We start from the raw sequence: 22598 nt of genomic DNA on the forward strand, positions 1-22598 counted from the left end.
ATATTTTTGAACCATCTAAATATATGAATATTTCCCTCGCTGCACAATATACTATTTTTTTTTTATTTATTTTATTTATTTATTTGCTTTGCAATTGAAGCCAATTTTGAGGCCAATTTATATAATTACAAAGAATCCACCTAAATATCATAGCTACTCTAAAAACAATTTCATATATATAATTCATCTTAAACCTAGAAATTGGAGATCTAATTATTTTGGTTACAATTATATTCTTTAATTTTTTTTTAAATTCTTCATTACGTCATAGCTACTCCAATTTTAAAGCAACAGATTAATAATAAGTATATCGTATAAGTTATTAGTTAAATTATGAAATGATCATTAAGAGATGTATGATGTGGTATGCAAATGATAATAAGTTTTCGCGCAGTGATAAAAACTGGTTAAAGCTAGAAAAAATTCTTCATTACATCATAGCTACTCCAATGTTAAAGCAACTTGTAAATTGAATACAAATTAATAATACAATATAAAAAATTTAATGTTTATAATAATCAACAGATATATGATGTGGTATGTATGTAAATGACAATCAATTTTCGTGCAGGGAAAAAAGTTGTTAAAGCTAGAAATTGGAGATCTAATTACTTTGATTACGGTTTGCTCTTCCGTTTTTTTTTTTAGAAAGTTCTTCATTACATCGTAGCTACTCCAATTATTTCATAGCTACTCGGTTTATTGCCTACTCATTTTTGTTTGCTTTAAAAGTGATGACAATAAAAAATGTTGCGTAAAAAGTCGGTAGCGATTTAAAATAAAAATCGCCACAACACTTATGCCAAGTTTACACTTGCGCTTTAAAATCCACTGGATTTCACGAAATCCTGAAATACATCCCGATGTTTACACTTATTTTTTTGTTGATTTCAAAATATCACAATGATCAAGGTAGATGCATATGCGCAGCTGATTGAACATGAATTTTCAAAACAAGTTGTTGTAAATTGAATTAGTCATCAAAAATATACGGCAATATAGAACTTTATAACTTTATTTCGAAAATTATCGTAAAATTATCTATATATCGTATTAATTGTGTATAGTACTAACAGATGAAAAAATATAAAAAATGGTTTTAACGTTGTGACATAATAATAAATTTTGATAGATAAAAGTTGTGTTTCGAACTTGCAGCAGTTTTCCCGTTTAGTACTAAAAATGCGTTCCCGTACTCTGAAGTCTAGCAAGACTTGCAATTCTCTTTAAACAAAAATAGCGCCGAATAACACCCTATTCTCCTGTTTTCTGCCATACAATTTTGGCATAGTAAGAAATTTGTATGGGGAAGCAATTTTTGGCAATTTGCTCTTTTTTCTCACATTACCATTAAAAAAGTACGAGAACACAATGAAAAATAGCATTGTAACAAAGTAATTTAATATTTTTTCACGTTGTTTACAAATTTTGATACTAAAATTTTTTGTTGCAGCAATTAACCATCTACCTTGTTTATTGTGATACGTGAAAACTGTTGCAACTTTTCGCACTTTTTTAGGCAAAATCTGGGTTGTATGTAATGTGTACTGTGATTTCGATGTTGATTTCGCTGAAATCACGAAATGAGATGATTTCATTTTTGTATGCGAAATCATGATAATTTTTGCTTGATTCCGCGCGAAATCACGAAACGCCTTCGAAATCACGAAAAGACGCCGAATGTAAACCAAACATTAAAAACTGATTTTTGTACGTCAAAAATCACTACAAGTTACGGAAAAACCAACAACTTGGCATCCCTGCTTTCTACAATTTACAAGAGTTGTTAAAATTTAGTTCAATTGAACGACCTAGTTCACTAAATATTCGGCCGGTCGTTTGTATGTCCGTGTTTATACGTTCAAACTGGAACCGCAAATTTTCTTCTCAATTTCTTTTAAAATTTCCTTGTAGTTTAGACACGCAAATAATGTTTTTGTCAAATTTCTGATTCTTATTCACACTCATTTTCTTATTTGATCATTCAAAGGCAATACTAACGCGATATTTCTTATAGAAATAAAAAAAAATTAATTAAAAATTTAATAAATACATATGTATGTATGTATGTATGTAAATGTTTACTTTTAATTTTTACTGATAAATTTTTTGTTCAATTTATTTTTCAACACAAAAGTTTTTAATTCAAATGTATGCATTGTTGTTTATTTGCCGACGGAGAAAATAAAATGAAAGAAAATGCAAAAAAACTGCGAAGAATAAAGAAACAAAACAGAATTTGCGAGTACAGGGGTGTGTGTACCCCCTCTTATGCCAAGTTTACACTTACGCTCCAAAATCCACTGGATTTCACGAAATCCTGAAATACACCCCGGTGTTTACACTTATTTTTTGTTGATTTCAATCATATCACAATAATCAAGGTAGATGCATATGTGCAGCTGATCGAACATGAATTTTCAAACAATTTCTTGTAAATTGAATTAGACATCAAAAATATACGACAATATAGAACTTTATTTCGAAAATTATCGTAAAAATATCTATATATCGTATTAATTGTGTATAATACGAACAAATGAAAAAAGAATGATTTAATCGTTGAGACATCATGATAATAAATTTTGTTAAATAAAAGTTGTGTTCATAACCTGCAAAATATTACAACTGGCAGTTGTTTTCCCGTTTAGTGCTAGAAATGCGTTCCCCTACTCCTAAATCTCTTTAAACAAAAACAGCTGTTGTTTTCTGCTATAGATATTTGGCCTAGTACAAACAGCAGCATGTTTATTGGCTTCTAAATACGATGGCTGATACGTTGATTTTGACATTTCTGCTGGAGTTTTTGCAATTTCCGTCATTTTTCTGTTCCCGTATTTTTTAAGAAATTTGTATGGGGAAGCAATTTTTGACAAGGCGCTCTTTTTTCTAACATTACTATTAAAAAGTACGGGAACACATTGAAAATAGCATTGTAACAAAGTAATTTAATATTTTTTTTCACATTGTTTACACATTTTGTTACTAAACTTTTTTGTTGCAGCATTGACCATCTACCTTGTTTATTGTGATGCGTGAAAAGTGTTGCAACTTTTGGTACTTTTTTAGGCAAAAACAGGGTTGTATATCATGTGTACTGTGATTTCGATGTTGATTTCGCTGAAATCACGAAATGAGATGATTTCATTTTTGCATGCGAAATCATAATAAATTTTGCCTGATTCCGCGCGAAATCACGAAACGCCTTCGAAATCACGAAACGACGCCGAATGTAAACCAAGCATTATTCCTCTCTACTCCCTCTCCAATAAACTGAATTTTCTTTCCCATTAACTTTGAACGTCTAAACACCGACTATGAAGAAATACCGTATGTCGTGTAAAAATTCACTAGATTTAAAAAAATGTAAAAATTCACTAGGTTTAACAACCCTACAGTTTACATGGCTAAGTACAATAAAACCTGTATCCCCTTCTCTCTTCTTAACCGTAAGGTCAAAACATTTTCATGAAAATGTTCATAGTCTGACAAAAGACTATGTGTTTTATATTTTGAAAACAAACCCCCAACAATACCTGGGTATCAATTCTTGTTCTACGAAAATGTGAAATGAAAAAAATCACAAAGGAAAGAAATGTCAAATGAAAAAAATTACAAAGGAAAATCGCGGATTTTGTGTTTTAAACGTGATTTTGAACTCAACGTATTTGGGTAATAACAAGGCAAATTTATATAGGCCCGTTATTACATCCTTTCTGTAGTTATATATTGGCCGGTATCGGTTACCCAACCTTTACACATGCCAGTGACAGTTCGAAAAATTCAATACATACACAATATTTTACTACCACAATTACATTTTTTGAATTGTCGACTCCACTGGCACTAGATTTTTCATGCCAGCAAAATTTTGAGCTGGCTGCCAATGATATGTCGAAAATGAAAAAAGAGTTGCCGAGACTATTTTTTAATCCATGTACATTTTTGTTTCTTTTAAGAATGCAAAGATTTAATGCATATTTTCAAAAAGATTAGGAAACACAAGTAATACGTCTTGGTAGCTGCAATATATTAGTGGTTAGTAAAGACATAATTTTGATGTTTTTCATGCAAATATAGGTTGATAAATAATTTCCCCTCTGGGATTATACAATATTGAAAAGGCGGCAATACCAGATTCGTTATGTTTATGATTGAAAACAATCTTTTTAAAACGAAATAAAATAAAAAGTAATAAAATATGTTGTGAATTGTGTTTTAAATCTGAAATATAATGCACTTTTGTGTGTTAATGCGGCTTAAAATAATTTTGAAATTGAACTTGCACTGGCATGTGTAAACACACAAGAAAACTGCATGCCAGTCGAACACTTTTTCGGCATTTTCGAGTATAATACATGTACTCAATTGGCACCAATTCACTGGCATGTGTAACGGAAGTGTTAGAAACCCCATTTTTTATTCTTACAAGTTTGCTTTAAGAATAAGTGTCAGATAAATTAAAAGGAACTTTGTGTTCCTTTTAAAATTTAAACTGCGCCCGAGAGTATGCTGCACCAAAAGCAAGAAAAAGGTAGCAAATTCAAATCAACCAATCAGTAGTGCCAAGGTAAATTTATAGAAGGTATATGCATGAATTACAACAACTAACAAATTTACAAAAACAACATGGTTGTTATTGAAAATTAATTGTCAAAGAAAATATTGAATAATAGGGTCGTTCCAAAATTTTTCTCAGGAAAAACATAAATACATTTTGAAAATCCTCCAAAATAGAACAAATTTGAATGACAATGTAAATATAAAGCATTCAGAACTGTCGTAGGTCATTTTAATTACACATTTAGGAAGAGAAACAGTATTTTACGGTAACAAATTTCTGATCTGTTCCAGAACCTGCATGAAGCTACTATTTTTTACTACGATAGCATTTTTTTCCTTTATGTTATCGGAAAAAATAGTAAAAATTAGTAGTTTCTTGCAGTACTGGAACATACCATTCGATGTTTCAAATTTCTTGAGTAGACCCTATTACATTTTGAAAATTAAATTTACAAAAAAAGTAAGAATACAGCTGATTGTTACTTCTACCTTCTATAAATATTCCTTGAGTAGTGCGATTCTCTAACACATTTTTTGAGTTACCGACAAAAATCGGTAAAATTAAAACGCAAAATTATGAAAGAAAAGTTCAAATAAAAGTTGACAACATTCTTACTATCGGTAGAACTTTACGACTACTTTTTATTCGTCGCTAACTTACCGAAAAACATCGGTAGTTACCGAAATTATAAGCATTTTAATTTTACCGACAATTGTCGTTAACTCAAAAAATGAGTTAGAGAATCGCACTACAGATTTAAGAAAACTTGTACTTTATCTTGTGTCAAATTTTCATGCTGATCTCTAAAACTCGACGAGTTACAACACATTTACTACGACTTTGGCATAATTCAATACAAAAGTTTTTCGAGTTTTGAATCACTAAAACACTTCAAATCATTGGTCTGTTCCAGAACTGCAAGAATCTACTAATTTTTACTATTTTTTCCGGTAACATACAGGGAAAAATGCTATCGTAGTAAAAAATATTAGCTTCTTGTAGGTTCTGGAACAAACCACATGATTGATCATGCACAGAAATTTAGCACTGATATCTGGCTATCCGGTTGCAAAATATGGTCCAAGTAGTTATTTTAGTTTTATGCTAGGTTTACATTTACGAAATCCACTCAATTTCAACTGTCAATCCCATTGCTTAAACGTCAAATGAAAACCAATGGATTTCATATGTGATTTCATTTGACGTACACAAAGGAATTGAAAGATGAAATCCACTCGATTTCGTAAATGTAAATGTACTGTTAATGTAATAATCTTTTTAGTTGGGAAGTCAAATTTTAATCGGCAACTTAAAACGCGTTTTTCTCGAAACTTGATTTTTTGAGATGTGTCACTCTTTGAGTAAATGAGCGATGTGTTCCACCTTTTTCCACCACACACGTTTAGTTTCGTTTTGTTTACATTCGTGAGTGCGAACAAAACGAACAACGAAAAGTCCTCAATTCCCCAACAAAGAATAGAAAACGAAAAAGTTCAATACACATGAACGATTCAACGAATCCCAGCAAACCAAATGTCTGATCTCCGACACGTCTGTACAATTTCGTAAGCAAAGTCATTCAGATTTCGTTCCGATTTCTAAACGATTTTTCGGAGAGGAAATAATTCAGATTTCGTACCGATTTCGGAAGGAATGTCGGAAAGAAATTTCCTTTCCGAATTTCCCAAGGATTTCCTTCAGATTTCGTTACGAAATCGGACCGAAATCGATGCAATGTCGCTCCGACATTTCGTTCCGAAATTATGTCAACCACTTTATACAACTTTCGTTAAGATATCGTTACGATTTCGGATCAGATTTCGGACGTATCGTCCGAATTTTGTTCCGATTTCGTTACGATGTCGGTACGATTGGTTTGCTGGGATGATACGTTTGGTGGTTGAAAACATCAACCGTTGTTAGCTGATAGGGTTGTTAAACAATCAAATGTGTGTCTATATGTGTCATTGATCATTTCGCACAGCAAATGTTTGCCAAAAATTATTTTTGTTTCGGTGGTGAATGAAACAACTCGGCAAAGCATAACCGAAGTACATTTCAGTAATCGTACGGCTTTCGTATTTTTGCATTGAAAAGTTTGTTGTTTTGTGTTATTTTAAAAGCGAAACGATTCTGAGAAACTGAAAAGTTTGTGACTTTGTGTGATTGGTATGGGAATCGTTTTGTTTGTTTGCGTTCATTGGGCATGAGACTTATATTTTTTTTCATTTGACAGTTTTCTCCTTTAAGCGGCCGATACACTATCAAATTGGCTTGTCCAGTCGAACCCCTTCTGTACGTGAGCGCTTGTGTAGCAAAGCATGATGAAATTATAAGGTGGCGTAAAACGGCCAGCTGATTGGTTTCAATCTGTCAAATATTTTGTTATTGTGAATAAATTGTATGAAAACGTAAACAAACATTTTGACATATTGAAGAATTTTCTGCCAAAATAGAGTTGTTGTTGTGCTACTTACGTGACCTGTTAAATAGATCTTGTAGCAAAGCATTCAATCGGCCTTCAGTCTGCAACCGACATCTTCAAATTTTCCTCTAAAAATTAATGAACTTATTTTTTTAAGTTTGAATAACTTGAAAGGAGCAATTGATTGTTTATAACCCTTTGTCGTATTTTCAATTTACTAAAGATAATAACCATTAACCGAAAAGGGGTGACATTCAAAACCGTTTAACCACCGTTATTCATTCAAAAGTTTTTCTCATTTCCTCGACCTCGATTGTTGACTTTTGCCATGAAATAACAGTAGCCACTCGTCGTTAACTGGACCATGCGTTTAATTCAAGATGTAATTCATGTAGTCAAATATGCATGTGTTTGTTTGTACATAGATATGTACGCTTTTATGAATGATAAACCAAGACAATAACTGTTTACTCTACATTTTACAAAAGATTCATTCATTCAAATTTCTACATTACATTCTTTATTTTGTCCTTTTTAAAAGGACAATCTTAGATGCATGGATTTTAGTCATTGACGGCCTCTCGACAACTAAGCACCAAAATAATATTTTTTTTTTTTGATTTTTATGCAATGGCCAATGCTAACGGATATCATTATGAAAGTTGTCGCAATTCTACAGTTATTGCACATCGTCTTTCTATATATGTACCAAATATATTTTTGCCCACGAAAAATCCACAAAAGGTAAAGGGATTTTAATAGTCAATATGTAAATTATTTACTCTAATTTATTCACTATGTTGTAGCTCGTAATGGATTTAAATTTACATTTGGCTACATTTCGTGACATGCTAATAAATGTTGGTCAATCGAAAGATAATCCAGAGTTACGCGAAAGGATACGAAAATATCGTCATATATGTCTGGAAGAATCGAAGCATGCTAGTGAGGTGATGATTGATTTGGCGAAAAGGTTTGTTGATATGCATTTGGAAGGAAGATATTGATAGAAAGAGTTCAATAGTAGGTTTTTTTTAAAGTGGATGCTAAAAATAAACTTTAAGAAAGAAATGGATAAAAAGAACCTGTTTTAATATTACAGCCTTAATCCTTATGTCACGGACTCCAGTTTTTCAATATGTTTCCTTCTTTTTTGTATTATTAGCTCCGCCGAGGTATCGGATACATCCCATGCCACATTGCTCTTTCAACTACTTCAACTCTTTTTGAATGAGTTATTCAAATGCTATCGCCTTATACAAATTATACCAATGGACATGAGTAAACTTTATGGTAAATTACAACCCAAAGGCCAGACAGAGAAGAGAGTTATGCTAGGTTTACATTAACGAAATCCACTCGATTTCAACTGTCAATTCCATTGGTTAAACGTCAAATGAAATCCAATGGATTTCAGTTGAGTTTTCATTCGACGTATGCGCAAAGGTATTGACAGTTGAAATCGAGTGGATTTCGTAAATGTAAACGTAGTATAAAATTGCGATATGATTTGTAGAACATTTACTTTCTTTGCCTGGCCTTGTTTTATTCCATTTTATGATCGTCTATATAGCTGAATATTTCGATATTTTTAGAACATCGTTCCCGACCCACAAACATTGGTAATGTTTTGGGCCAGCTACTGCTGTGCAAGCAAATAGCACCGGACTTCAATCAAGAAGAGTTAAACAGTATTATGAATGCCATAAAAGATATAAAGACGTTGCAAAAGGAACTACAGAAATATATAACTCAAGATGAGTTTCAAATCAATGGAGAGTCACTGGGTAATTCAAGTCGAAATCTTCATTTCAGATTTTTTGTTTTCTAATTCTATTTGCAATTTCAGATCCCCACAAATCCTTGCAATATTTAATACGAAATGATCGTCGACCTAGTAAACGTAATTGTCTACTTTGTTGTGCCTCGAGTCAAAAATATGTTTGAGAAAGAGAGAGTATTCAATAAAATTGACGCCACTTCTGTGGCATAAGTTATCAGGGTGATTATGAATGTAAACTCCCCGTGAGTTTTGTCTTTCTGCCGTTTCAACTTAAAGCAAAAACTGAGAAAACTCACGGGGAGTTGATATTCATAATTGGGCTGATAACTCAGATCAAATACCATTCTTCTAGTCAACCATCCCCAACCCATGCAACCAAATACTCTTCCACATCCTGGAAACCTCGTGTATAGAGTAATTTTTTGATTTGGCTGCTGCTGTCAACGCGTGACAAGAAATGACACTCAACGGACACACTGGGCCGAGGACTAAACTCAACGAAAATATTTATTAACAAGTACGGTCACCTAAAAATTTTCGTTTAACAACAATGTGTCTGTAATTCGGCAATTAACCAGTTACAGAATCGCATTACGGAAGACCAAATGCAGTATTCATTCAAGCAATTTATTTTGATATAAAATTGTCATTCAAGGCATTAATGTTGGATCAAAAATTTCACCCGAATTTTCGCACAAATGTTCATATACCGAACTTTTGCCAACACCCCAGTCAGAACATTGCGAAGCCGATTGTTTAGGATCAGTTTTATAAATGTAGCTATTCAAAAGATTTGTACCATCATAATTACATCCCAAATAATAGCACCAAGGATAAACTTTGTCCGTACTAAAAACGGTCATAATTAATAAAACTCCCTATATTTTATTAGTAATACTTACTTTGGAGCTTTACAATTTAAACCAATTGAAATGGCACAACCCAGGCGCGAGGTACGATCATTCATCATGGCGGTGAAGTGTCCAACATGAGCACTTTTGATTCTACAAGAATGTGTGGCGAAAGATAGAAGAATAAATTTAGATAGCTATATAATCATGTTTTTTTACACCGTACTCTGCGTTATATTGATCTGCCATTGCCACAGGATCTGGTACAAGGTTCTTTTCCAAATACATTTCATGTAAAGATTCATTCAACATTTCAATAATGGGTATGGAACATGCGCTACCTTTCCAGCCCTAAATAATAAAATATGTATGGTATTAAAAATAATATCAATATGAAGCGAAGATTAATATAAAAAGAAATGTGAAATAAACAAATATAATCGCAGATCTGGCAAGTCCACCATTGACCAGATATTTACCCTGCGGCAAATCCTGGAGAAGACCCAAGAGATGCAGATCGACACCTACCACCTTTTTGTCGATTATAAAGCAGCCTTCGACAGTCCGCTGCGCTCAAAGGTATTCCAAGCCATGTCTGAATTTGGTATTCCCGCAAAGCTCATCCGGCTTTGTAAAATGACTTTAACTGACACGAGGTCCTCAGTTAAAATAGGAAAGAACCTCTCCGAAGAGTTTGGTACCAAAAGAGGTTTCAGACAAGGAGACAGCCTTTCGTGTGACCTCTTCAACATCCTGCTAGAAAAGGTTATACTAGAGGCAAACGTCAAAAGAAGTGGCACAATCTACACCAATAGTCACATGTTACTTGCTTATGCTGATGATATAGACATCATGGGTCGATCAGTAAAAGAAGTAACTGATACCTTTATAAAGGTCGAAGGAGAATCTGCTAAAGTGGGTCTGGCGGTAAACGGTGAGAAGACCAAGTTGATGGTGTCGACGCGCAATGCGTCCATTGAGCTCGGACCGACTGTGGAAGTTGGTTCCTATAATATTGAGGTAGTAAAAGACTTCGTCTACCTCGGCACCTCCGTCAACACAACAAACGACATCAGTTGTGAAATAAAAAGAAGAATTGTATTGGCCAACAGATGCTACTTTGGATTAAGTAAGCAGTTTAAAAACAAAGCCACATCTCGTCAAACAAAAATAACGCTCTACAAAACACTGATACTACCCGTGCTGATGTATGGCTCCGAAGCCTGGGTACTTGCGCAAGCAGACATGGCAGTGCTTGGTGTGTTTGAGAGAAAAATTCTTCGAAAGATCTACGGACCAATCTGCGTTGACGGTGAATATCGACGTCGCATGAACCACGAGCTGTATCTCCTATACAACGACATCAATATTGTTAAACGTATCGAGATGCAGCGATTGCGTTGGCTAGGCCATATCATAAGAATGAGCGATGATGAACCCGCTAAAAAGGCGTATGAATACATGCCACATGGCGGTGCACGCAGAATTGGCAGGCCAAGGAATAGATGGCGCAAACAAGTGGATGTTGAGATGAAAAGGCGCGGTATTACAGAGAGCAAAGCAACAAATAGAGAGGAATGGAGATCTCTTCTTAGTTCGGCCTATAGGACAAATGTTCTGTAATGGGCCAGCTAAGTAAGTAAGTAAGTAAGTAATCGCAGATCTAAACATAGAGGCTTATAGTACGTTTATATAACCGGATTTAACAAAGCCACTGGGTTTCAAAAGTCAATTTCATTGCTTACTGCTATGCCTAAATACGAGCGTATTCCCAGGGCGGGTGTGGTGAAAAAAGTAGAACACATGTATTCTTATGAGAACTACCGAAATACGTCGAGCGTATACTTTTTGTAAGTTGAACATATTCAACTTTGACAGAACGTACGATATGTTATTGTATGTATGCATGTGTGTGTTTTGAATTTTGAAAACAAAAGCCCAACAAAACATGAAATACAATTTATTGCAAAGGAAAAATGTTTGTTTTGCGAATGAAAACATTTAATAAAGTTTCAGTCGCGGTTTTTGTGTTTTAAATGGGATTTCGGATTCAACGTATTTGGGTAATACGGACGCTCAGAGAGCGTTGTTGTGGTAGGTAGGTGAATATTTTTTGTACGTCACGACTTAAACAGCTATACCTAACTGTTATATTTCAATAAATCTTCATAAAGTAGGTTAACCCTGCAAAAGGCCATAATATATACATGTCCTTACTTCATGATGCAATAACCCAGCATACCATTGGTATCAAACACGATATCGTTTGCGAATGTTTCTCGATAGTTTTGCGAATATTTTGTTCGAGAATGATTTGAAAACGATTCATTCGTCGCTCAGTTTGTGGCAGGAAAAGCTTCGATTTCGAATATCAGTTATAATATTATTAGCAACAGAATTGACGATAGTTTTTCCGATATTGGCGAAAAACATTTTTCGTCTTTATATATTTGTTATGTTTGCTATACTGGTTATAAACATTAGATGTGTCTTTTTACTTTTTCAGTAATAATTATTCAGTAACTTCTTTTCAGAGAGTAAGAGAGATTTTACTCTTTGATACGAAAATAGAGAAAAAAGTAAAAAGACAGCATTTAGTAAACTTTGGCAAGGTAATAGTAAGTTTACATTTACGAAATCGAGTGGATTTCAACTGTCAATTACTTTGTGTATACGTCAAATGAAATCGCATCTGAAATCCATTGGATTTCATTTGACGTTTAAGCAATGGAATTGACAGTTGAAATCGAGAGGATTTCGAAAATGCAAACCTAGCATAACAGTTGATTACCAAAACAAAAACATTGGCGTCAAGTAAGGTATGACGTACAGCAAATACGGCCTTTGTCCCTAAACACACAATTCAATCCGTAAAGCACAGAGGAGACTCTGTTATGGTATGGGGTAGTATGAGTGCTTCCGGTGTAGGGAATCTTGTTTTTATCGAAGGAAATAAGGATAAGATATATTACTACTATTTAAATTATTGTCCGTGAGAAAAAATTCCGAGGGAAATGTTCATGATTGCCCTGTATACGAAAATCGTTTACGACTTTTACAACTTTTAACACTTTATAAAGTACGGGAACAGGCCAGATGTTGCTTACAGCGGGGTACACACGATCAGTTTTGACTGTCAGTTTTGCTCAAACAATCGGTTGCTTGCCAGTGTGACCGTTCATTTTTGTCAGTCATCAGGCAACCACAAAATATTTTGTGGTTGCTGGACGGTTTGACATTTATCGATATTTTCGAGAAATCGACAGTCAAAACTGATCGTGTGTACCCCGCTTAACAATTTTTATTTTTTTATCTAAAGGGGAGTACACACCATCAGTCAAAACTGACAGTCAACGAACTTTTGCTACAATTTTCTGGCAAATAAAAACTTTTGTTTAGGTAATAATGCTTGATATACAATATGTAAAGTATTATTTAGAGATTAGGAAAGTAATTATTCAGCTAGTCTTTGACATTAACAAAATAGACCTCGATGACTGTCAGTTTTGTTGGCCGGTGTGTACTATGCTTAAATTTACCCGAATTTCGTTAGTTTTATTTTATTATATTTAAGTTAAGACCCTAATTTAAAAATATAAAAAGAATGAAATCTCTATCATTAATTAACTCTTAGCAATCACAGTTTTAATGAAAGAAATTGAAATGTATACTTTTGACTGTGATTCACTGTATGAAAGAAAAATCAACTCGAAAGCAATGATAAAGTTCTTCATTTTTAAGCAAAATAAATAAAAAAGTGTCAGTCGGCTTTGCCGACAGAGGTATACCCTCAGCCAATGTGAACTGAAACTTTCATCTACGGACAGATAGAAAGTATTTATCGTCTCTTCAGAAATTTGTGGCCCTTTTTCAACAAAAAAATTTGGATTAGGAATTAATACAAATGTTGAACTTTTGTGGGGGAGGTACCCTTAGGGAGGACCGACATGGGCCATTTTAGAAGTTAAACTAAGAAATATGGACCTGCTCCAGAAAAAAAACTTTTACCGTCGTAATGGAGATAGCGAATGCAAATAGTTTCAACAAAAATCAAAGTGATTCGAGAGCAGGTCTTAAAGTGAACTTATCTGAAATTTTGTGTGGGAGGTACCAGAAGGAGTAGACAAATATAGTCCATATTCGAATCTGATCTATATCTGGTAGATATATTAGGATGTGCAGAGTATGGATTACATCGGTCACTCCCTTCAAGAGTTATCGTGCGCATATTTTTTCCGAAGATTTTTGAATTTTTGTGAGGGAAGTACCTGAAGAAGTGGACCGACATGGTTTATCTTCGAACTTAAACTATGTTTGGACAAAATATTACGAAGGCCAAATTTTGGACCGAATTGGCAGATCCGCTCGAGATTTATCTTGCCCTCCAACCACTACACACGGTTTCATAGGGGTTTTTTGCACCTTTCAGGCTATTTTCTCAGGAAGTATGGACTTGCCCCTTATGAAATTTGTACCGTTATATGGGGGGCAGTGAACACAAGTTGCTACAACAAAAATTAAAGCGATTCGTGAACTGGTCCTAAACTGAACTTTTCCGACATTTTGTGTGGGAGGTAACCGAAGGAGTGGACCGATTGAGTCCATATTAAAACCTTATCTAAGCGTAGTACACATTTTACGATGGGCAAAGTATGGACTAATTCGGTTACTCCCCTCATGAGTTATCGTGCGCACAAATTTTCCGAACAGTTTCGAACTTTTGTGGGGGAGGTACCTGAAGGAGTGGACCGATATAGCCCATCTTCGAACTTAAACTAAGTTTGGGCAAAATATTACGAAAACCAAAATTTGAACCGAATCGGTTTATCAGTTCGAGACTTATCGTGCGCTCCAGCCAGACAGACGGACGGACATTACTCAATCGACTCCAAATTGTCTGAAACACATTTCGTCCAAACATACTTGGGGTCTAAAACCATTATTTCGATGAGGCACATTTTGCCCGTATGAAAATGTATATACCCTCGTTAGCATAAATGCTGAGGGTATAATAATTAATATATTAGGTCGGTTCGATAACTTCGCAAGTAACAGGTATTTGTAAGTTCTTGCAAATACTTGCAACTGCTTCTCATTTCTCTTTCATTGAACAAGTTTGTTATCGAACAGCATTTTGTAAAAGTTTGCACAAATTTGTACAAACTTTTGTGTTATCGAACAGACCTATTAATAACCAATAATCAATAAGTCCCAATTTACATTGGGCGAGTTTACTTGCGGCAATTGTCATTTTGTAGGAGACAGAGGTGAGGCATATGGTAACCCTTTGCCTCTCAGCACCCTCTCTCACCCACAAACTGCCAATTGCCGCAAGTAAACTCGCCTAATGTAAATTGGGACTAATAAATATAGCTGAATAGTAATATTTGTAGTATTTTTCCACATATGTAAATCAGATAAACATTGAACAGCTGACCATTAGCAGATGATTAAAAAACAGCTGATCGAACTTGCTAAATGTTGCTGAGAAAATTCTTTCAGCAACTTTTATCAATTTCTCAGCAAACAACTGTCAAAATTGTTCTCTCACTTCGCTCTCTTTTACTGAACATTTGTGTAAAAAGACAGATAGTAACTTTGTTCCTTTACTTGGTAACATTGGTAAAAGAGAAAAGTGCCAAAATTGCTCTCTCAGAACATTTTTACCAGAAAAGTAAAGGAACGGAAAATGGTAGATCTGGTAGCAATGTCAAAAAGAAACATAAAAATCAATGTCTTTCTTTTATTTCACAGTTTTTAATGTTGTTTTGTCAGCGTTCGACTTTTTCTTCTGTTTTTCGTTCATTTTTTCTTCATTGTGTAATAATCGTCAAACAAATGTCGAAAAATCAGTTCTACCATTTTTTACCTGCAGAAATTTTTCTGGTAGCCGGTGGAAGATAATAAAGGCATATGAGCTCTCCTCTCTCACTCTCTTAAAAATTGCTGCCAGTTTAACCACTTTTTGGTGTTAAGGAACACTTTGCAGGTTAAAAATAGTAACAAATGCTAAAAATGGTAACCTCAGGTAAGTAAAGGAACGCAGCTATTGTTGTCTTGTATTTGGTAACCTACCCATATGTTGCCTTTATCAACAAACATTTATTGCTTATATTATACCGAGCATTTAAAGCGAAATTATTTGAAAAATGCAAATGGGAATTTTATACAATCAGCCATGGTAGAACAAATACAAGGTAAAGTTAATACTACAACAAATACAACTCGAACAACAACCACAAAGGAATTTGTTTTTGTTTGTAAACCTTAGTGTCAACGTAAATGTAAACAAAACAAGGAAATGTCTATAAATTATTGGAATTTAAAAAACTAATATTTTTTCACATTTGATTGAATATTTTGGAAAACATGAATGAAAACTCGTTAGATTTTCAATTTGAATGTTTCCATATCATTCCACTAAATGCATCATTTCTCGCAGAAAGTAGAATACTTGCAAAAATGTTTCGGGTCGCTGGTAATTCATTGAAAAAAGAGAAGATGTTTCAATCATTTGCTTTTGAAAACAAAAAAGCACATGTTTATTAGGGCTTAATTCTTTTCAAGTTTAACAAAATACCACACATATTAACAAATATTGTACCGCCTCTATAAGCGATGTTTTAGTGTGCGGCATGTCGTTCGGACCTGGAGGAGGTTACATGTCAATGATATGAAGCCGTCTTTATGGGAAATAGTTTTTTTTTCTGATGAATAAATTTGTTCTTCAAAAATATATATCCCTAATATACATCGAACATAGAAATAAATACATAAAATGTCGAATGGAATTTGACACTAACACTACAACCCAGTTCAGTCAGCTGGGTATTGCTGCTACCTTTTCTTGTTCTACCATGACAATCAGCATAAAATTAGTTTTGTGAAAAAACCCAAAGTAAAATATGTTTCACCAAATGTTCGAAAATGATATCGTTTTCGAAACTTGTGTCAAATATACGAAAAATATCAGCAACTGGTATGGGGGGAAATACAGTGAACCAGTAACTACAACAACATGACTATTGTGAATAAAATAACTTCAACCTTTCAAAATGTTTGGGTTTGTTTTCATATGATAAGTTTACAACAACCGTCAATTTGACAGATTATGTGAAATCAGTTGATCTTTTTACTTGACCTTATAATTGCAGTATGGCTGGCTTTATAAATTTATACAAATATGAAAAAAATGGTTGGCAACACCGTTTCAGTGTGGGTATTTTTTAACGGACTCTTTCTGGCAGATGCATTGCATTATTGCACTTAACGGAAGTAAAATAGATAACGGTATCATATTTTTCTATTGCATATTTTAGGGGTGTCATTGTGTAGTGTGGAGGGGCATGTTCAAAGCACATTAAATTCAATGTGCCTTTGAGCTTTGCTTGCTGAAGCAAAATATGTGTGAACAAATTTAATACCCTTTGGGTTATTTGAAATTCTACCAAAACCATATTACCAAATTTTGACCGGCAAAATTAAAACGTTGTGTTGCCCGACATTTGTCGTGACCCATGCGAGTTTGTGCCGTATGAATATGGGCCACATACATCAATTCATTGTCCCATATTAACTCACGCATACGTGAAGCTTTCGGAAAATGTTGACCCGATGACTCTTTCACCTCCTCACCACTGGCCACACGATTACGATAATCATTATGAATGTGCATAAAAATACGTTTCAATTTTATTGTTATCGGTACATGACCCTTGAATTCATTCGAAATCATGCTGACTTTCTAAAAATATTTCCAAAATTAAGTTCTGTTTTTTTTTTTTGGTTAATCTGTATAACTTACATCGTCAAAGGCCTTTGATGGATCGCAAACAGTGTGAATTTTGGGAGGGTCACACAATTCCTTATGAATTGCAGGTTTGCAGTATTCCCATAGATGCAATGGTGTGATAAATGCAAAGAACATGAAGACGAAGAAAATCATTTTGTTAATTGGAAAATGAATAATGTTTGGGTAAAAAAATAATAAAATGTAAATAAAAATATATACATACCTACTACCATGTTGCAATAAATTAAATTAAATTTGCCTTGCCTACTACTTTCACAGTACCCATAGACGTTGTTTAAAAGATTGGGTGAAATTAATCCCCCATGGTGCATTAAAAAGCTGTCACATCAACTTTCCGGCACAAATTTGGCAGGGAAAGCTAATATCATAGTACTTTTACATATAACTCTCGATTTAGCAAATCAACTAGGTTTGAAGTGTTAATTTGAATTCCATTTCGTATGCGTCATATAGGTAAATCACCATAAAAATGTTAAAGTTGCAAAAATCTCTAATGTGTTTGGTGTATCTTACAGCAAGATAATCAATCAGGAAGGGACATAACAGGGGCCTAATTCTCGCATACGTGATCGAGTTGTTTCGATCGATATTTTCAGTATTTGGATTACGGCATCCGTTGTCGAATACACTTTCGAGTGGAATCTTGCGAGTTTTCGCCCGCCACACATTTGGTGTCGAAATGATTATTTTTGTATCACAAAACGAACTTTAATGAAACATTTTGCAATAAAACTAATCAAAATCACATACTAAAGACATTTTTCAAATAAAATGAGTAAAAACTACACAAAAAGGTACTGTTTCTTAAAAATTAAAAATATATTTTCCAATGCCAGAATGCGATTTTTATATTTTTACATAGTGGAATTTATTTCTGGTCACTATTACTTTTATTTTTTCGCAATTTTCTATTATTTTAAACAATTTTCATGTTTTCATTTCATTTTACGAGAAACTTCGCCGCACAACAACTTGTTTGTTTGTAATATTTTGTGTTCACCGTTCGATAACCGTATGTATCGATAACTTTTTTAAATAATTTCGATCGTAGAAGGGAATCCAAAAATTTCGATCGTTCGTAATTTGTCTTCGAACAAAAACTCGCTCGATAACGGATGCGAGAATTAGACCCCAGAATGTAACTGAAGTGACCCAGCAACATATCAAATTAGCACATCAATGTTGTTTGCTTTGATTATTTAATGATGTCTCATTTCGATTGTAAACTCCAACATGATGCGCAAGGTATTTTTCAACACAAAACGAATTCTGGCCAGGGATGGACAATATTCATTGTTAACGAATTTATTATAGAACTATTTAGTCTTTGTTAATAATTTTTTTTTTCAACAATATAATCCCCCATTTTGAAGAAAAAACACATTTTTTTAAATTTTAATTGATTTATTAAAAAATATTTTAATAATTTTGTTTTTTGGGTGTGTGTGGAAAAAATTAAATCACATAAAATATTGTATTTTAGATGACTATTGTATAAAGAAATCAAATTAACAGATTTTGTGGGCGTAATTTTTCTTTAGCTATAAAAAATATATATTTTTCTTTTAATTAATATAAAAAAAGAATTTTTTACTTTTTGATTTTCACAGAAAATCAAATTTTTAAAAAAGACGAAACAAAAGATTGACATGAACAAAATTTAATTTGAGCTTTTTTCTTGTTGCTGGTGTTGGTTGGTGTTAAGTACAATACGGATTTCCAAAAAATAAAAAGAATTGAGCATAGTTTTACAAATGTTTTACAAATAGAAAAAATATGTCTGTGTGTGAACTGTGTTTGGAACTCTTAAAAACAAGAATAAAAAATTATTATTTGTTTAGATAAAATCTTTTTTAAGCTAGCCTGGTTTAATTTTTTTCGTTTATTATATATTTTCTATATATAAAACATAAATACATATACATTTTTTATAATAATTATTATTATTATTGGATAGATAGGTACGCATATAGAGTTCTTTTGTTTGTTTGTAATTCTATCTCTGCTTTACAAAAAACACATTTCTATATTTCTTCTATTTTTTGTTGTTTTTTTGTTTTGCTTTCTTCCATTTTCTCTATGTTTAATATCATACAACTTAGAGCAATAGTCTTTTTTCACTTATAGTTTAGATTTCGTTTAGTGGAGCAGTCAGTCAGTCAATGCAGGCATATGGATGTATAAACGTTTTGATAATAACACAAGCGACTAGTTCTTTTGTTTCTTGTTGTTGTTCTGTTGTTTTTATACCCATTTAGTAACTGGTGGCTTACAATTACAAAAAAGCTGTAATTTGTCCTCTCAACTAAACCATACTTAGATTAAGATGTTTTCTGGTGTGGGGAGGGCGGGTAAGAGGTTGTTGTAGCGGCGAGGATAACTTAAAAACTTAGTGGTTAAACTTAAATTATACAAAAAATATTACAAATAATATTTAAAACAAAGAACCAGGGCGGAGAGAACCAGGGCTGGAACAATATTTGAGCAGCTACATGTGTTGTGTACCAACGGACGACCGGGTGGAGGCCCTTGGTTTTGGTACTTGATGAGCAGTGTTCGGATGATTCCTCCTCTTGATGTCTTTGTTTTTCTTCTAAACTTAAGTTGATGATGAAAATTATGTGTCTTCAATGGCGCTGATTTGATGATGATGAGAATGCTGCTGGTATTTGGCGGCCATTAACTCATATGTGATTTGTTGATGAGCCAGCCGAGGCTGATAACTGTTCCAGGCGGGCACACAGCTCTGTGGCCAAACGCATTTGAGTGGCAGCAGCTGCAGCACAGGAAGCGGCACTGGGATTGCAGGCATTTGTAATGGTGGTGGTAGCAGAGGTGGTGGCATTAAAGTGGGCAGCAGCTTCAGGATAAGTGGGACACACACCCAACCAGCGAGCTTTACCACAGGCATGTGACTGTAAAGAAAGAGAGAAGAAGGAAAAAATAAGTAACAAAGTCCAAATTACAATCTGCGAGTAAACAACTTACCATTGTAAAATCACGTTTCCATTGGACACCACATTGACCATCACACAAGGGGCAGGGACGTTCAACACTGTAACCACCACATTCACTGCAGTCTAGCGAAACATGATCATCAGTCCATGAAACACCGCAGGTAAAACAGGAGCCCATATGTTGACGCAACTCTTCAATGGTTAAGACATTATCCATGGATATTTCCAAGGGGCTGCCAACCAAATCCGATAAGGATGAGGACATACTGAGACTAGTGCGTCTGTAATGAAAGAAGAAGAAGAAGAAACAGATTAGTGACATGAAATCTAAGGTGGCCTCGTGACACGCTTTAAAAACACTCTCCCCTAGATTTATAAGGGGTTGCTGATATCAGCCGAGTTAAGTATTTTTGTGAATGACGTTAATATAACCATTTTACGTTAAACTAAAAAAGGCTTATAAATTAAAATAAATCTTATCTCTGGGTATTTGTTGTTGTTAAAATTTAAATGTTCACAAAAATAAATAAATTATCAATAAATCGAGTGGAAAATAAATCAAAAATCTAACAACAATAGTGTAGGGGGCGTCGTGTGCCGTCATTTTATGGAATTTCTTATCAAAAAAAATAAGTTGGAAGATAATGTTTTGATAATATAAAAATATACAACGTCATTCTAAAGTTTAAAAGTTTATCTTTGTCTAGAGGAGTTTGGTGATAAACAAAAAAATGTCCGCATAATGCTGCTTGACAGGGTTATCATTAAAGTGATACGAAGAAATTCATCATTTAATGCAAACGAATCAAAACAGTACATTTGTAATGTGATGACGTTTTTCCTTCCCTTTATTTAATATAAATAATTCATAACTCCCATCTCTGGCTTTGTGTCAGTGAAATGCATTATTGGAGAACATTGACATCTGTTGTGGAAATAGTTGTCCTGTCAATGTAATAAGTGGAAACTCCAATTAAGAGGTTAATAACCTAAGAAACTATGTAACATAAATAAACAAGGAAGAAAGATAGCACAAAACAAAGTGTAACTAAAGTGGCCCAGCATAATATCAAATTAGCACATCAATGTTGATGGTTTTGATTGATAGGTGGGAAATGTCTCCCATGTTTAGTTAAAAGAGATAATATGAGTGTGTAATAAGGAGAAGAAAATAAATGTAATTTAAGTGGCCCGGTAACATGTCAAATTATCACATCTTTGTTGATTGTTTTGATTGGGGAACGTGAAATATCTTTCTCATTTGGAGTTTAATGACATAAGGAGGTGAAATGCACATATGTAACATTGAGGAAAATATACAACATAGTTGATCAATGGATTGTGCAAAATTCCCTAATTCAAGAATAAACTGAAAGTGGACAAAAGAAAAAAGTAGATAACCTAGAATGTGAACAATAGGTGTTGAAGGGCGAACAAATGACATCATTTAACTTAAGTGGCCCAGCAACATATCAAATTACCACCTCAAGTATATTGTTTTGATTGATTGGTAGAAAAGCCCTCTCTTAAAATGTAACAGCGGAAAACTGGGATAACTAATTAACAAGGAGGGTAATATTTAGCTTCCTGTCACTATAGTGGTATGGTTTGGGAAAATCTTCACATACAGAAATCATTGATAAATGGTAGAATAAAATAAATATGGGAATTAAGTGGCCCGGTGACATATCGAACTCCAAGATTTTATAAATTAATTCAAATCTAAATCAATATGAGGGGTCTTCTTGACATGAGGAAACTAAAATGTTTGAAAATTCCCCCAAAAATACCTAATCAAAATGAAATTTATTATCATTTGGGTATAACAAATTTATCATTTCGAAAGTTACGTTATTTTGCATTTACAATGGCAATTTTTAGAATTATGGCAACAAAATAATAAAAATTTAAATAAAGATATAAATCATTTTCAAGGCAATAAGTTAATGAATGATAAATCTAAATCCCCCCTAACGCTACTAAATGCCCAAACAAAAGTGACTCACGAGTCAAAAAAAAAGTTAAGATAAATCCAAAGTTTAACCTTAAACGCTTATCAAATAGAATAAAGTGTTATCCAAAAAAGTGTTATTGTTGTTGTTTTCTTGAAACTTACCCCAATGGACAGATATCGGTGAATTGTGGACCATGTACACTGGCTAAAGACATTGTTGTGGCTGCAAAGAAAAACAAAAAAAAACGAGA

At 33.7% G+C, this 22598-nt stretch overlaps 3 protein-coding genes across 5 annotated transcripts in view; 1 reads left to right on the forward strand and 2 right to left on the reverse strand.

The window, feature by feature from the left end:
• The first annotated feature begins 7536 nt into the window (after positions 1-7536).
• On the forward strand, positions 7537-9362 carry LOC141393411 (uncharacterized). Of its 2 annotated transcripts, none has more exons than XM_073966405.1 (6): positions 7537-7733; positions 7796-7962; positions 8155-8282; positions 8585-8776; positions 8839-9289; positions 9351-9362. In XM_073966405.1, exons 1-5 carry the CDS (start codon positions 7620-7622, stop codon positions 8934-8936), a joined length of 699 nt encoding a protein of 232 aa, XP_073822506.1. In that variant the 5' UTR covers positions 7537-7619; the 3' UTR covers positions 8937-9289; positions 9351-9362. The 2 variants fall into 2 exon arrangements, with proteins under 2 accessions (XP_073822506.1, XP_073822508.1); XM_073966407.1 differs by lacking the exon at positions 9351-9362 and having other exon boundaries at positions 8839-8991; positions 9125-9253.
• Positions 9363-9385: 23 nt separating this feature from the next.
• On the reverse strand, positions 9386-17621 carry LOC141393410 (venom allergen 5-like). Its single transcript, XM_073966404.1, has 5 exons — positions 17428-17621; positions 17086-17367; positions 9850-9974; positions 9675-9776; positions 9386-9621 (listed from the first exon to the last, which is right to left on the reverse strand). Exons 1-5 carry the CDS (start codon positions 17566-17568, stop codon positions 9423-9425), a joined length of 849 nt encoding a protein of 282 aa, XP_073822505.1. The 5' UTR covers positions 17569-17621; the 3' UTR covers positions 9386-9422.
• Positions 17622-18819: 1198 nt separating this feature from the next.
• The window catches only part of Pino (protein pinocchio), a 254434-nt gene continuing 250655 nt past the window's right edge, over positions 18820-22598 (reverse strand). For both annotated transcript variants that reach the window (XM_073971485.1, XM_073971486.1), the window contains 3 exons: positions 22510-22570; positions 20425-20674; positions 18820-20351 (listed from right to left, as the gene is read on the reverse strand). In XM_073971485.1, the coding sequence (XP_073827586.1) occupies positions 20121-20351; positions 20425-20674; positions 22510-22570 (542 nt within the window). In that variant the 3' untranslated portion in view covers positions 18820-20120. The remainder of the gene's footprint in view (positions 20352-20424; positions 20675-22509; positions 22571-22598) is intronic.

The sequence above is a fragment of the Musca autumnalis genome, unplaced genomic scaffold, assembly GCF_047663935.1.
Source record: "Musca autumnalis isolate F117 unplaced genomic scaffold, ASM4766393v1 scaffold_2, whole genome shotgun sequence".
Lineage (NCBI taxonomy): Eukaryota > Metazoa > Arthropoda > Insecta > Diptera > Muscidae > Musca > Musca autumnalis.

What these genes read in the sequence shown, in the direction of transcription:
- LOC141393410 (XM_073966404.1), bottom strand. Translation starts at nt 17,568, where the DNA reads ATGATTTTCTTCGTCTTCATGTTCTTTGCATTTATCACACCATTGCAT. An exon ending in CATCAAAGGCCTTTGACGAT is followed by an intron (nt 17,368 to 17,427) that starts GTAAGTTATACA and finishes AAATATTTTTAG; the next exon opens with AAAGTCAGCATGATTTCGAA. An exon ending in ATTTTGCCGGTCAAAATTTG is followed by an intron (nt 9,975 to 17,085) that starts GTAATATGGTTT and finishes TTTATTATTTAG; the next exon opens with GGCTGGAAAGGTAGCGCATG.
- LOC141393411 (XM_073966405.1), top strand. Translation starts at nt 7,620, where the DNA reads ATGGCCAATGCTAACGGATATCATTATGAAAGTTGTCGCAATTCTACA. An exon ending in ATGATTGATTTGGCGAAAAG is followed by an intron (nt 7,963 to 8,154) that starts GTTTGTTGATAT and finishes TTGTATTATTAG; the next exon opens with CTCCGCCGAGGTATCGGATA. An exon ending in GGACATGAGTAAACTTTATG is followed by an intron (nt 8,283 to 8,584) that starts GTAAATTACAAC and finishes CGATATTTTTAG; the next exon opens with AACATCGTTCCCGACCCACA.